At 40.0% G+C, this 15,482-nt stretch overlaps 1 protein-coding gene across 1 annotated transcript in view; it reads left to right on the top strand.

Moving 5' to 3' along the window:
- ZNF704 (zinc finger protein 704) overlaps positions 1–15,482 on the top strand; it is a 102,173-nt gene that overhangs the window by 54,193 nt on the left and 32,498 nt on the right. Inside the window, exons 3-4 of the mRNA XM_064390122.1 lie at positions 8,833–8,936; positions 13,067–13,299. Of these exons, the coding sequence (XP_064246192.1) occupies positions 8,833–8,936; positions 13,067–13,299 (337 nt within the window). The remainder of the gene's footprint in view (positions 1–8,832; positions 8,937–13,066; positions 13,300–15,482) is intronic.

The following is a 15,482-nucleotide window of genomic DNA, read 5'->3' as shown; positions in this document are numbered from 1 at the left end:
TCCATGCTGGCTGCAGAGTACTGCAAGTGGTCTGTAGAGTCCCACATATAAGGTATGAGAGTTTATGTGTTATTGGTATTTGTACCATGCACCCTACTGCTCTACATGAAAAGTATCTGGAAGTGCTGCTCTCTCAATAATGATCTTCCCTGAGAAAATGAAAACCAAGAAAGGAAAAGCATTAAAATCTGGCCTGTAATTAGACTGGGTGTAAAGATAAATGTCAGTTGTGTATTTTACTGTATTTAGAAGGAAACATTTTTATCACCTGTTCAAAACAAAAAGTTTATTAGCACCAAATAATTCCAACTTCATTAGTTGTAAACAAGTGATGAAGAGAGCAGCAGTGGGGTTCTGCTGTTCCTTACAGGTGACTGAGCTATCCTTGTGAGTCAAATCATATATTTCAACAGGAACAGGAAAATAACAGTGTTCTTGTTGACACAACCACATTAACAGCACTTGGAGCACCTTTGCTCATGATGGATGTACTCTCATTAACAAGAAATGAACACAGACTTGTAGGATGCTCAGGGAAATAGAAAGAGAACCCATCAGAGAGGTGTACCTGGATGCTCTCCATGAATGTGTGCACAGACAATATAGCTTTGAGTCAGCTATCATCGGTACTGTAGTCCGTGTAGCCCTACAGAGCTGGCCCAAGGACAGGAGGTGAAGAGAAGCTGGGACTGGAGAGGGCAGGATGAGCTAACTCTGTGCCTTCCCTGTTCTGGAGCAGATTTCTAATGGATGGAGAGAAGGACAGAAATACAGCCAGTTGTGAGGTGGACTATAGTGTGTATCTCCTGAATGCCTGCAGTAGCAAGGAAGCCCCTGGAAGATAGTTTACCGTGCTGTGACGATTTGGCTTGTGTGTGCCACAGAAACAAGGGCTTAGTGGCTCTGCTCTTTGGGAGGTACAATCTCACTTCAGCAGAAAGCAGAAGATCCTCTCAGAGGTTTTTCTTGCCTGGAGTCTCCAGATCTCTTGCAGCAGTGTTGGCAGCTCTATCCAGAGTCAGTGGCTTTTTATTTACAATTCTCTTTGCTTCTTGCTTGGAAAAAAAAAAAAATTCCAAATAATTGGAAAGCGCAGAAAGAATGACATGTAAATATTAACAATAAACAGAAACTGACCCTTGGGTCATTTTTTAGACTGGCTTGATTTCAGGAAATTGTTCACATTAGTAACAGAACAACATGCCTATAGCTCTTCGATTTGGTGAGATGAGGACTTGCAGGTTTTATCAAGTGTTTCATCAACATTTATATTTTATTAGAAAAAAATTATACTTTAATGTGGGCAGAAAAAAAGTTAAATATTATTTTAAACTTGACTTACAGCAACTGTTTAGAGACAAATTGTGCTAGGCAAATTACCCATGCGTGTGTATTAGGACTGTACATATGCAGTAATATTATAAAACATATTTTGGGAATATTCATACAGAGTAGGAATCACATTGCTTGCAATAGATAAGGGGGGAAGAAGGAAAAGCAAAACATTTCTGATCTTGCATTTTCTATTACTTTGGGAAAGACAAAGTTCCTGTAGCATCTGCTGTGAGGATATCTTCAGCTAATCATTCTTCTCAAAAATTAAGGAAGATTTATGGACTTTTTGTTTTGTTTCTTTTCCATCTTTTTTCATGTTCAGCGTGGTAATTTGTATTGCATTGAGCAAGTGGTCCAGCCCTTTTCCCTGAGGAAAGCATGAGAAGTGTGAAGTTTTCTTTCTGTAAACAGTACCCTGTCAAAGTGATCTCATTTATGAGTGGGGATGTACCTGTGAACAAACTAGAACAGTAGCATAAGGCACAGGCAGGAAAGAGATGAAACATGAATATTTTGGATAAATTTGGAATAACTGGTCTGTTGCTTCAGGGCACTATTGAAGCTTGATTTGCAGACAGAGTTATTTGTTGCATCAGCAAGTGGCCTTTAAAGTAGAAAAAATGGAACAGAAAATCTTCCCCAAAAATCCTCAAGATTTAAGGATGACCATAAGGGATAACCGTTCTCTGTTATTCCTTTCTTAATTTAATTTTTGCTTTGCACTCATAATCTATCAAGAGATTACCCTTTATTTGATTGCTCTGTTTTGAAGCAATTTCTGTGTCGTACTTCTACCTCATCTTCAGTCATTGCCCCAAGGGCTCTTCACCAGATAAGTTTTCCTGATAGGTTGCAGCTGTTTGAAAAGTAAAAATTATTCATTGGATTGATCTTTTCAATATATAGAATAAATTGTTCCTGTAAACTGCAGCTTATCTCCCACTGTGGAATTTGGCTTGCCTCACTGTTCCTGTTTATGCAGAGCATTTAAAACTGGAGATCTTATCACCAGCCAATAATGAGAGCAGTGTTTTGCTACCCATCCTCTCCCTCCCTACTCCCAGTGTGCTGTATCCCATATTTTGTAAATCAGATAGTAAGATCTAGAGTTCAGTCCTGTTTCCATATGGATAGGTTTGAAATTTCAGTTATCTTTAAGGAAGTCAGACAAGTTGCTCAAAAAGCAGTAATAAAAGGGTTTCTATGAAAAAGTCCTTTTCCATCTGTTTTGCAAAACTTAAGCAAACTTTTCTGGGGAGCCTTAAGAGGGGGCAAAGCAGCTATTCCTGCCAGTGGACTGCAGAGGGGGCAGCATGAGCATGTCCATGGGATGTGTTTACATCAGAAATCACAGTAAATCTGGCATCCTTTTTATTTCTGATACAGCTCTGCCAGCACTCATGGAGAGGCCTGGTGTGGTGGTAGTCTCCACGGCAGCCTGGGTACCATCACTGGATTGTACCTCCTCAGGGGGGAGGGGGCACTGGGAAAGGGTGCTCCAGGTGCTCCTGGGGACACACCTGGCTTGGGAAGCCATCTAGCTTGAGGAGGTGGCTGGAGCAGCAGAGGGGAGATGAGGGAGAGCCCTGTGTGTGGGAGACTACATCAGCCAACCTTTGGAACCAAGTACTGCAATTTCTTGGATATCTGCATCTAGAAATTGGTAGTAAAAATGAATGGATTCTCTTCTGTCAATTTTTAGTGGTTTTCGTGAAAAGGGAGACAATGGAGAACTAAGTACGTGTAAAAACAGGCCTGTTCTTTGTGGAGCAGTGCTAGATGCAAGTTCAAATAAAACACTTTGAGAAACCTGCCTGTGTTACACACCAGTTTCTCTTCAGTTCTCTTAAACTGTATTTTCTACTCCAGGATGCTGAGAACGACTCTCTGAATGTCTCCCATCTCTTAGGACTGATGTGCAGAGACTTTTTATTGCAGTCCAAATAGAAAGTCAATGTCTCAGTTACTGAGGATTCTGTCAAGTGCTGTCAGGCTCTAACATAGCAGCCAGACTTCCAAAGGCCCTTTGGATAACTGAACCAGAAAATTCATTAGCTTGGACAGGAGAAGGTGGAGGACTCTGAGGTGGTCTTTGATGCATTTTTCTTTTTTATCTTGAGAAGTTCAGGTATATATGTTTTTTCAGAAGAAAAGTTCTTATATTTGTATTTTAATCTGAATTAATTCTAGTCACTGTCAGTATTAAAAAAAAAAATTTGCTTGTGTTTAACAAGTACAGCAGAAACAAAGAAAAGACTTTCATTTTGCATATGAATTAGTCTGCAAATATAAAGTTAGCGTGGAAAATGTTAATTTTATGTTTGACCACAATGAGCAAAGGCAGAAATTCCTAACTTCTAATTAGTGCATTATTAGTGTATCTCTCTTTTAAATATCAAACACAAGTTCTCTTTTTAAATGTGTAAACAGTAACGCTCTCAATGTTCTGACATATATCATTCTAGTACTATGCTGATTTAATACAATATTTGGAAATATTTTCCTTTGCATTTTGTTTTATTGTGAAAGTTATGGCTTTTACTAAAGACTGCTGAAAATCTTGGACTATTTGTATGGATCATTTTCTCTGTAATTTTTGGTTTTGTGTTTGGCAGTTGAGTAGTTTTTAAGCTCCATAATCAGCAACCAAACACAAGAGCAAAAAGTAATATAATTTATCTGTACTGTCAGTATTTTGAGTTGTTACATGGTAAACAAGTATTATGGTAAATGCAAAGTATTGTGTGGAGTAAGAATATTTTGTAGCATGATGTAGATCTTTATAGAAAAGTGGTTATAGTTACTTTAGATACATGGAGTCACAGCCATGTACATGGATTTTCTTGCTGTTTTTTTGTTAGTGTTGGGTTTTTCCTTTAATGATGAACTGAAGAAAATGAAAATATTTTTATTTTACCTGTAAAATGTACTTTAGGATTTTTACTTCAGAAGTGCTTCTGTTATTACTAGTATACTAATTACAATAATTCATTATATGATGAACCATATTTTTGGTGTCGAAAGCTTCTAACAACATGTTTATCAGTATGGATGCAGTGCTCAGTATGGCATTATCAGTGGCTGTAGTGATGTGGCTGTAGTCAAGTGATCGGCCTCAGGTTTCAGAGGTTTCTTTATGAGAATTTAGGACGTGTAAGTATGGGAGGGAAACAGCAATTTAAATATAGTGTTATTTTGCCCCAATTGTAGCTTATTAATGCACACATTTATATGGTACTTGTTACAAAAGGTCCAGGTGTTACGCGAACCACTGTCATAAGCTGAATTTTGGGTGGAGGACAGTAGACAGTTAACATGGACAGTTACCGTGCTTTACTGCTTCTCTTCTTATCAATCATAATTAATGATTTTTTTTCTTTGCTTCAAGTAAACATGGTTGTGTTCTTCAAAAGGGTCAATTTTATAAAAAGCACCCGATACCACTACCACTTTCTTTGCTCTGAGAATATTCTCCAGTACCCTTAAAATATGCTAGGGTAGAGTACTGACTTAAAATGCAGTCTTTCCAAGAGGAAGGACTGCAGGCTTTTTGATCTAAGCCAGGCAAGTAATAAAGAGTAGTCTAAAGACTGAAAACCTAGAATAAAGTTTGTATTTCTAAAGATTTATTTGAGAGCAAGCTTGAAGATTAGGAAAAGATAGAACTGTCGTATAGGTGTGTCCAGATGGGAATAATACTTAGTAGGGAGTTTGAAGGTTACAGTGGCCAGGAGCTGGCAGAAGAAGTGGGACAGCAGGAGATTGGACATTGCATTGATTTGGAACACTTGCATAGCCTCAGACTTGTCTGGGACCTCATTTTCTAGTCTCTCGGAGCTTAAAGCCAGCCTTTCCTTGTAGATAGCTTTGACTGTGGAAACTGATGGTTGGTTCACATTGATAAATTATTATCAAAAAACTAATAAATTCATCAGCAAAATCAAAGAAAAGATTGATCAAAAGTGTAGTAACCAAGTTTGATTGGCCTTGACTGTTAAAGAAAAGGACACTTAATTGCCAGGCTGGCTAGATCAGGGTATTGCAGGGATCCAGTGAAACCATTCCCCCTGCTGAGGAAGCAGGGAGACATGAAACGAAGAGACCTGGGGTGATGGAAAAAGGTCTACCTCCAAGGACCTGTAACTAGTACTGCTAATATCTCAGCTGATTCATTGTAATTCGGCTATTTAATGTGTTTGGATTTACAAACACTTGGAAGGAAAGGATCCAAAACTGGTTAGTTCTCAAATGCAGACTGGGCTGACACAAATACATCCATCCAGAAGTTGGGAGATGGAATTTGGAGGCTGGGATGTGAGGTTAGAGAAAAGAAGAAATCTTCATAGTTGACGTAGTAGATGCTCTTAAAATTGATTTAAATTTCATTGCACCTAATAACAGTAACATCAGGGCTTATGATTTCAGTCCACAGAAAATTGCCTTAGCAATGGTGAGATAAATGTTTTGGGAACAATTGATGCATAACAAACAAGTTATTCTCCCCTTTGAGTCCAAATAGTGTTGAACAGCTGTGTGCAGGTTCAGTTTTCCAGTAGAGAAAGCTGGAAAATATTGGGGAAATCTTAAGGCATGAACTCACATGTGATGCTGACTAAATGCAGATGGCTTTAGTGGTTGCTGTCTTCAGTTTTATGCTTTGCCTGTATCTCAAAGGCTGCTGCTGCTGCAGTACTGGCTGAATGATATATGAAATATGTGTGTTTACATTTATGAGCCAAACTGTAAAAATGGAACAGAGTCACATAGCCAACACTTGTAGCTGTTAAAATTCTTGTGGCTGGGAAATATGAGTGGAAGTTCTTCCTTGCTGGATGCAGTTGAGGAGCAGTAAATAGTAAAAATGGCTGTCATTCAGAATGGGCAGAGAGAAAGTCCAAAGTTTGTTTTATTTGGGCTGTTATCCTGGTAAATTGGATCAGGAAGAAAAAAGGATTCCAGTAATTGCAAGAGTTTGGTTTAGCATAGGTAGAAATTGCAGGGATTTTCATGACTATTCCTATTCTTTGCCTGCTTGTGAAAACTTCCACCTTAAGCACAGATGCCAGTGCTGACAATTTTGGGACATTGTAAAATTATCTGGAGCAAGGGCTAGATTTCCAGAACAGCAGTGCTTATCACTGTAGAGGGGAGAAAACAAAATAACTAGAAGTTAGTTACAAACTGCTTGGGGAAACTTTGTGATTAGCTCCGGGTCTGTACTCTGACATCTTGACACCAACTTGGCAAATACTTGCAACAACTGCTGTAGTGAGGTTTTGCAATTCTGGAGAGGCCTGGATGGGAACATGTTAGTCCTGTTGCCACACAGACAGAAGAGCTTTGTTGGAAGGCTGATTGCAAACACTAGGGATCAGCTTCTCCATCTTATCAGGAACTTTTGCTCATTTTGTCCTCATATGTTCCAGAAATGCAGATAGTAATGGTTCGCTCACAACTGGATAGTCACAGGGACAGTTGGTGTAGTGTGGTAGGAATGGGCTACAGAGCAGGCGAAGCCTTCTCAGATACTAGATTTTCATATTGGGATATTAGGTAATTGGAAAATCATCTGGCAGTGTTGGTCTTGAGAAAGTGTAGCATCTCCGTGTCAACCCCGAGGAAGGGTCTTCTGAGCCCAGAGGAATTTGGCATTCTGAGTGAAACGCTCCTCTGCAGGCACAAGGAGCTAATGGGTGACAGATTAAGAATTCATCTGATTATAGCAGACATCCAAGACCTTTCCAATACTTGATGATGACCATATGGCTGCTGTGCTCTTTGCAGAAGCCTTGGCTGGAGGAAAGAAGGATTTCTACAGATATAATGAGAATGCAGCAGGAACCATCATCAGTGTTTCAGTTCCAGGCACTAATGTGTTGCAAAAGACAGTTGTGAGAGTTAAGCTGTTGTGTGGCGTGGGAGAGTGTTCATCAGCATCTGTGTGGGTCCTTGCATCAGCCAGAAAGCAGCTGTGAACCTTTTCATGGGCAAGTTCAAGGTTTGCTCACTAAAATATCAAGAGCCTTTGACTGTAGTGTAGTTTGCAGTTAATGAACCTTCCACCTGATGTGTGAGATAGGATTCCAGAAAAGGGAGTGCACCCAGCACATCCTGTTCCTCTTAGAGACTTACTGACCAGCAGTTGATGGGAAACAGCAGGTAGCTGACCACTTACTATCTTGGGCTTTAAATTAGACTCAACCCGATCTGTTCAGTTGAGCTCCTGACAAGGCACAGAGATATCTCCAGAGACCCAGAAAGCAGAATACGGGGTGGGGGAGAAGTGCCCTTTTGTAAGAATGAAATTAACTTGATCTGTAGGAATTGAGAAGATGATTTTGGATGATCAGTCATATGTTTGAAAGCAAACGTTTTCAAAAAATTGTCTTGTTTTGATTCCACCCACAAGGCGGAAATCCCACAAGGATTTCCAGCCCACAAGGGTGGAAAGCAAAAGTCTGCTAAATGTAGTGGGTTTGGTAGTTTTATTTTGGTGCATTGACTTCTCAGAAATTTTACCTTGTGAGAGAGTTACTCTTGGGTAGAAAAGACAGAATATAATTGTTACAGACAAAAAAAAATTCCTTCCTTGCCTAAAAAACCCCCCACAACTCCTTGAGCAATGGATCACTGAATCCTGGTTCCTGGTGGCATTTGCCATTGTCCAAATCTTCTGTTCCTTTCCCTGAAAAAGGAACTTTTTCCTTTTTTTTTTCCTTTCTCCTTTCCCTTATTACCCCTTCTCCTCTCCTCTGATGTACACAGGTTCCCATGGAGGAAGGAGGCAGCAGTGGGCCCCTGTGCCGTCATGCTGGTTCAAGCATCCAGCACACCTGCAAAACAACTCCTCTCCTTCCCTTCCTCTCTCCCTTTCTCTCCCCTACCATCCTACCCCTCTGCACCATTTTTATGCCAGTTTCCTAATTACTTAAAATATTTAGTTTTTAATCTGACCAGGAAAAATTTAGGATCAGTCTTTTGGAGAGAGTATGGGAATGTTAATAGTGTTAAGCAGAAACAATGAACTCACATCCCTTAGTTCCAGTTCACAGTTTTTCTTTACCCTACAGAAGCTAATATATATTGATAATGTTGCTAATCTCAACCCAGTTTTGCATCTCTGTCTTCATCCAAGAAAACCACCCTAAGAACACACTTCATTCTAAGAATATGAATAGTTGAAATTCTGAAAAATAAAAAGGAACAAAGTCAAAGTTAAACAGAATCACAGCAATCCTGAAAATTTTATGCAAAGATGTATTCTCTTTTCCCACTTCTTTTCCTACTAACACTGAGTTAGTTTTCTTACAGAAGCCTCTTGATATTCTCAGGTTGCCAGAAGACCAATACTTGGAGAACTCTGTGAAGTGGCTTGTTTTTGTTACTGTGCTGTGCTTAGGATTTGGGCTGGTATTTAAAAAACAAAAATAAAACCACACTGAAAAAAAGTTAAATTTTTGTTGATGTGTTTCCTGCCTCCCACTCACTGTGTTTCAGGAAATCTTCAGAAGAACTGGACATGGATAAAGTAACAGCAGCCATGGTACTCACCAGTTTATCCACCAGCCCTTTGGTCCGCAGCCCTCCTGTCCGACCCAACGGTAAGCCTTTGCAGCCAGGGGCTGAGGGGAGGGGTGCCAGGGCCCTTTATTGGGGGGCTTGTTTCCAGGAGTTGTGGCCGTGGTGGAGAACAAATGGTGAGTGGCTGTCTTCTGGTCTGTTGGGGATCATACTGAGCTTTGCTCCAACCTATCCTTTGCCAAAGGCTTTGGTGCAGCACTGGCAGAAATGGAAAGAAACATTATCTTTAACTGTAGAGCAGCTGTAGTTTATTAAATGGGAGAAGCCCATTCCATAAATGGGATATGAGCACTTCAAAAAGTCTCTTGACATCACTGAAACACTTAATTTTCCAAAGCATTTGTTTGCATTTGCACACATACAGTCCTAGAATTGCAGAATGGTTAGGATTGGGAAAGACCTCTAAGATCACCAAGTCCAGCCATCAACCTGGCACCACCACCATGTTCACCTCTAAACCATGTCCTGAGTGCCATATCCAGGAAACATGATAGCAGCTGTTCTTGTCATCCACTCCATGGAAATGAGATCAGATTTTACCCAAAGCCACGATAAGGCAAAGCACTTCCAGATCACAGCCCATGGCTGACAGGCCATGCAGTAGCAATCTGCACAGCAAGCAGTCTGCTTCTCTCTGCACCTCCAGTTCCTGTGCTGTGTGTAACTCTCTGGTGGTCTTCCATCAATTCCATAAACTGTTTAAAGACTACTTCATTCATAGTATAGCAGAAAACACGCAAATGAAAATACATATTAAAAGTTTCAGGTAATGAAGAGATCAATTATGAAATATAATTATCATCTACACAAGATTGACTAGAGTTACAATAAATTTTTAGGAGTGTTTTATTTTAAGGCATAATTTAAATTAGGATACCCTTTTTAGGGTACCTCAGCATTGTTTGTATGACTGACTTTTCTTACTCACTTGTAACTGCTAAAATTACCACTAAATGCTCTCCTACTGTCAGTAATTGGAACATTGAGAAGTACTTGCTTTTCTTCATGGAAACAGGCATGATCCACTATATGATGTTCTTAAAGGAATTCATAGCAAATGTCAATGCTGTGCTTTTTCCATTTATTTTCAGAAAATGTAAGTTTTATCCATTTAGTTGGAATTCTGGCCATGAACACCCATGGCCTTTGTTCATGTGCTTTCCAGTGTTGAAAGCCAGAAGTGTTTATTGGAGTGCCACTGCTCTGAGGAGCCCTGGGAAACCTCAGACAGTGACATCCCTGGTGACTGTCACACCTCAGGACAGGATGTTGCCAGTCCCTGGGAAAGGCCAGCAGAAGGGTAAAAGCACACCAAGCACACCTGCTCTTCAGCTGCTCAGCTCACAGACAAAACCACAGCTGCAGATGGATCTGTGCTTGATGTGGCGGGCAGGCATTTGGTGTGGCCAAGGCATACACGTGTCCCCTGCTGCATCCCTGTCCTGGTGAGCTGCTCTGCTGTGGGTGAAGCAGTGTCTGCCACCTAAGACAGTCTGAGCAGGTGACACTTGTCAGGAGCAGCAGTGTGCATTAGCTGCAGCTGTCAATTGGAAGGATCTTCCAAACAAGCCCTTTTGAATTGCTAATAGGCAAATGGTGGCTGTTTAACTGCCTTTGATATTTCTCAGCACAGTCTAAGTGCCCTTTGATATTTCTTCATATAGCTTGTCTGCTTGTTTCCCAAAATCTGGGAAGACTAGCCTGAAAATGTAACTCACATGTTTTCAATAGTCACAGACAAGATTCTGAAGCTGGTTTTGGGCACTTTCTCCCTGAATATCTTAGTTTTGCCTTAGTCAAGGCTTACTAAAGACTTGAATAGAAGTGTAAAGACTGGATAATTTAAAGCTTATTTGGTATTGCAAGGCTAGGCTCTGATCCTAGTAATACAAGCAACATATGTATTAGTGAATAGTTTTTTCTACATGCTTTTCCAAAAAAGGGCAATAAGTAGCAGTATAATTAAAGGACCATTTGTTAAAACAAATGGAATTTTGCCTAGAAGTAAAAAAAAAAATAATAACATTAGCATTAATATTAAAGTCAGATCTGTGCTGGAATTCCTGGGAATGATCACCCATGTAAACTGGATCAGAGTTTGGCCCTTGTTTCTCTGCAGTTGAATAATATTTGGTCTGGTTCTCTTTCACGCAACTCCAGCAGTGTGAAAAGACTTACCCAAAATAAGAGTAAGTTGCATTTATTTATATATTAAACTTCTTTACATTAACAGATTTGTTAGTATGAATGAGAACCAGTCTTTGGTTTTTCTCTGTCGTTAACCTCATTCAGTCTTTTCCATGCTACTTTAAAAATGCTCTTGATTTGCATCTCTTTTTCAGCAAGGTGAGGAGAAGCTGTACATACTGAGAATACAAATAGCATCATAACTGTTTCAGAAAGTAGTAGCTGGAAGAGTATTCCTTTGTTTTTCTAAAGACATGAAAATTTTAAGCTATGCTAAGGTCACAAGTTGATACCAGATGTAATTTTTGGCTTTGGCACAAGACTGAAGTACCAAATATATAAAAGAAACAAAACCCACCTTTATTACAGTCACATGAAGGTTGTAATCATGAGACAAAGCATGACATTTTCACATGTTAACTTCAGAGCTGCCAGAATGTGTATGTTTGTCCATCTCCAAAGAGGAACTGGGCAGGCTGGAGGGAGAGGATGAATTCCATTTATGCTGTGTGGGGCTGATCAGTAAATCAGTACTACTGGAGCAGCTGCCTACTCAAGGGGGCACTGCATTCTGTTTTTTTGAGCAGCTGATGTTAGTCATTAAGGATTTTGTCCAAAACCAACTCAATTAGAAGAAAAAACCAAAAAAATTCGCTCGTTTGGGGTAAGCTTTTGATAGCTCACTTTCTTGCCATTATCATTAGTTAAACTTATCTGTAAGAAATTCAGAAGGAATGAAGGAGTGACTTCTGCAGATCTTTTCAAGACAGGCACTGGCTTGAAAGGACTTGTCTCACACTTAAATAATGTTTCATTAACAGATAAGATGTTATTTACTTGCCAGTTCCAAAGTTGCACAATACTCAGGCACCTACAGTGTCATTGGGAAAAGCTTCCAATGCCTGAGTTAGGGAGAAGCTGCACCTAAACCGTCCCTGCACATTTGCCCCAGCCCTGTGAGAACCTGCGGGCTCAGGCAGAGCTGCCTGTGGCTGCTCCTGGATGTGCTCAGCCGTGCCTCCACTGAGCTGATGACCTGCATGCTCCTGTCCTGCCAGCAGCCCTTTAGGGACAGCGAGAGTGACATGCAGGTGTCTAAAGCCTGAGGACCTCTGCATGTGACGTGTGGCTCAAGCTGTGCCTCAGACTGAACAGGCAGTGCTGTTATGTTAGTTCCAGTGTCTTCTTCCCATGTAATAGAAGGGGAACTGTGGCACTGAGGAGGCAGTTCCTCCAGCGAGTGGCTGTGGGGGTGATCCATTGTCTGTGTGTTCCCCTTGTGAAACCAGATGCCTGCACAGCTGTATATCCCAAGGGATACATACCACCTCATGTAGAGGTTCAGATTAGGCAGAGGTGTGTCTGTTGAGAGATTGTGAGAACACAGAGTGTAACTATGGTTTTCTTTGGTGTTTTAATACTGGGAAGATAGTCATGTTTTTCTGGATCTGCTTAGTGTTTTGGGGCTCAGAGTGTGTGTCCCTTTCCCAGGGGATTTCCCGTTGGCTGTACAGTGGCTTGGAGCTTGCTTTGGTGCCGCACCAGAGTCATGTGTTCTTGTTGAAAGTTGAGGATGTATTTAGAATCATAGAATAGTTTGGGTTTGCAGGGACCTGTAAAGGTCAATTTAAATATTTTCCTTAAATCATGCATGCAGTATATGACAGTTTATTGCTGTTTATGCTTCAGAACAGGTTATCTTTTCAAATGCAGCATTTCTTTTTAGAGAAATACTTTGCTGCTTTTGTTTGTTTGTTTTAAATAAAATAAAAATCAAATCTGTAATATGTAATTTGTGTGCAGTGGGTTAGATATGGTTGTCCTCTCTACATCCAATGCTTTCACATTCCTTTACTGAATGTGCATTTAATTACCAACATGGCATCTAAACCTTAGAAAAAATAGCTCCTTAGCTCTCTCACGATGATACTGTTGTAATAATACCTTTTGTTGTTCTTGACAGAATCCCTGAATGGATCTTGGAAAGAAGGAGGATTTGTGCCTTCTAGTACCAGCAGCAGTGGATACTGGAGCTGGAACGCTCCCAGTGACCAGTCCAACCCATCCACCCCATCTCCACCTCTGTCAGCTGATAGCTTCAAAGCTTTTCGGACACCTTCCCAGCCAGATGATGGTATTGATGAAGGTGAAACAAGCAACCTTCTCTTCGATGAACCCATTCCTAGGAAGAGAAAGGTTAGCATTGTGTTAAATTCCACATCCACGGGTAGACAGGATGTTGATAGGCTTATTTTGTTGTGAGAAAGGAACAGGTCACCCAAATAGCTCTGGGTATTTGTCACGTAGTCACTGTGTCTCATTCAACGTGGTCACCTCCTGCACATACATGCTGCCATCAGTACCACATATTTCCTGCCAGATGGTGAGGTGCTACAGAACCTCCTGCTCAGAAAACACTAGAGGGATTTCCAGAAGGTGTTGCCTCTGGCCATTCAAGGGTTTTCTATCCTACTTTGACAAATTCTCTGTGTGCAGGATGCAACAGGCAGCCTTTACATGTCATCACAAAAACTGACTATGGCCTTAATACTCCTTGTTCCCTGTAAGTGCTGTTTGTCTGACAGCATGTCAGATACCTTAATACTGTGAAGGTTTCTCTGCACAAACATATGGAGTGAAAATGGAGAGAGAGAGCTCAAACCTCATGGCTTTTGATACAGTATTAGCATTAGCCAAATGTATCCTCAATTGGAGTGCATAAGCAGGCTAAATAAAACATGCCATTAAAAAAAGGTCCAGAACTAACCCCAAAAAAGCACCATTGCTACTCAGCAAGCTTCTCTGGAAGAAAAAGAAAACAAAGAGATGGCACTAGTCCAATTTTTCTTCCCTCCCAACACAAGAGGACAGATTTTACATAGCAAGATGTAAAAGGGCTTTTTGTAAGGAGAAAAAACAGAGAATTTATTCTCTTAGTGAATTTGTTTCTGGCTCCGTCTGAGACAGTTAATTGCTTCATCACCAGCAGGAAGAAATTTCAATGATTGTTTAAACTTCTTCAGATTTATCCTCTTGCTCCAGAAGCTGTTTATTTGCTGACCCATGCAATTGTTCCCTTGTTCATGGGAAAGGGGTGGAAATGTTTGTGCATCTTACTGAAAAGGAAAAAAGTATTTTGGAGGACACCTTTGTTATAATAAATTAGATGGTGGAGCTGAGTATTGCACGAAACAGAGAGACAATTTGGGGGGGTGTGGGGCAGGAGGAGTGCAGAAGTGTCCTGGTTTGCCTTTTACTTCTCAGGTAACCTTCATCTTATTAGCACCACTCTTACTGCTCAGCTGTGATGGGACAGATGGGTTTGCAGCTGCCATCTTTATTGTTTTCTAAGCTGCTTTCAAATATTTCTCTTTATGTACTCACCATAGGTTTATTACACTATCTGTTCTGGTTCACAAGGATTTAGCTTTGTATGGCAAATGTTTTATTTGGATAAACAGTAACATTCCATGCCAAACTTCTTTTATAAATTAACTTGCTTTCCTGCAGGTTTTTTCTTTATTTTGGTTCCAGCATGGTATTTGATCTGAGTACAAGTTAGGACCTTTAGAAGCTGAAACAAAAATGTTCAGGTTATTTCTTCTTCAGGACTGCAAAAGTCAGGAGGAGTAAACCTGGAAATAGAGTGATTGGTAACCTTACTATTTGCTTAAAAGTTTCCTCTAAGGTAGTTATTCCTCACCAAACCATTTATGTTCCATTATTTTCTTAAATAAAACATTAAACCTGAATAGGTAATTTTTGGAAAGGAAATGGAAGAAGTGTAATCGTATTCTTTATTTCTACTGAGTGAACTTTGTTAAAAGTGCATGGGTTTTTGCAAACTCCTACCAGTGACAATAAATCCAAAACCACAGTGGAGCTAAGGAGACTGATTTTACCATCAAACTGGGAATGCATGTTAAACTATTCTATTATGATGGCATATTGGAATTCCTAGGATGTCAGTTATAAACATGGCCTTCATCTTGTTGACATAGTTGGTGGTTGGTTGTGTAGTTTTGAGCTGATAATACTATTAAGTATTATATCATGGAAGTAAGAAAAGTATTAATTAGAATTGCTAGCTAGATTATATTTAATTTGAGAAAAGAAAGAGTTTTGTATCTGCTTGATCGATAGTTGCATTATCAAATAAAAACCAGGCAATTTCTGTCCAATTTATAACAAACAGAAGTTTTACAAACAACCAGTATGATCAGGTACCTCAAATCTCAAAGCCCTAAGCATTCAAACTTTAAAACAGGAGATGTTAGACTGCAGTGAACTATGAGAACATGCTGCTACAATCAACTTATATTTTAAAAAGCCCATCCACTGAGATTCTTCTTAAAGTTATATTATGATCATCATCTTTC

Source organism: Passer domesticus, chromosome 1 (assembly GCF_036417665.1).
Source record: "Passer domesticus isolate bPasDom1 chromosome 1, bPasDom1.hap1, whole genome shotgun sequence".
Lineage (NCBI taxonomy): Eukaryota > Metazoa > Chordata > Aves > Passeriformes > Passeridae > Passer > Passer domesticus.
The sequence above is the reverse complement of the archived record's forward strand: the minus strand, read 5'-3'. Positions and strand labels throughout refer to the sequence as shown.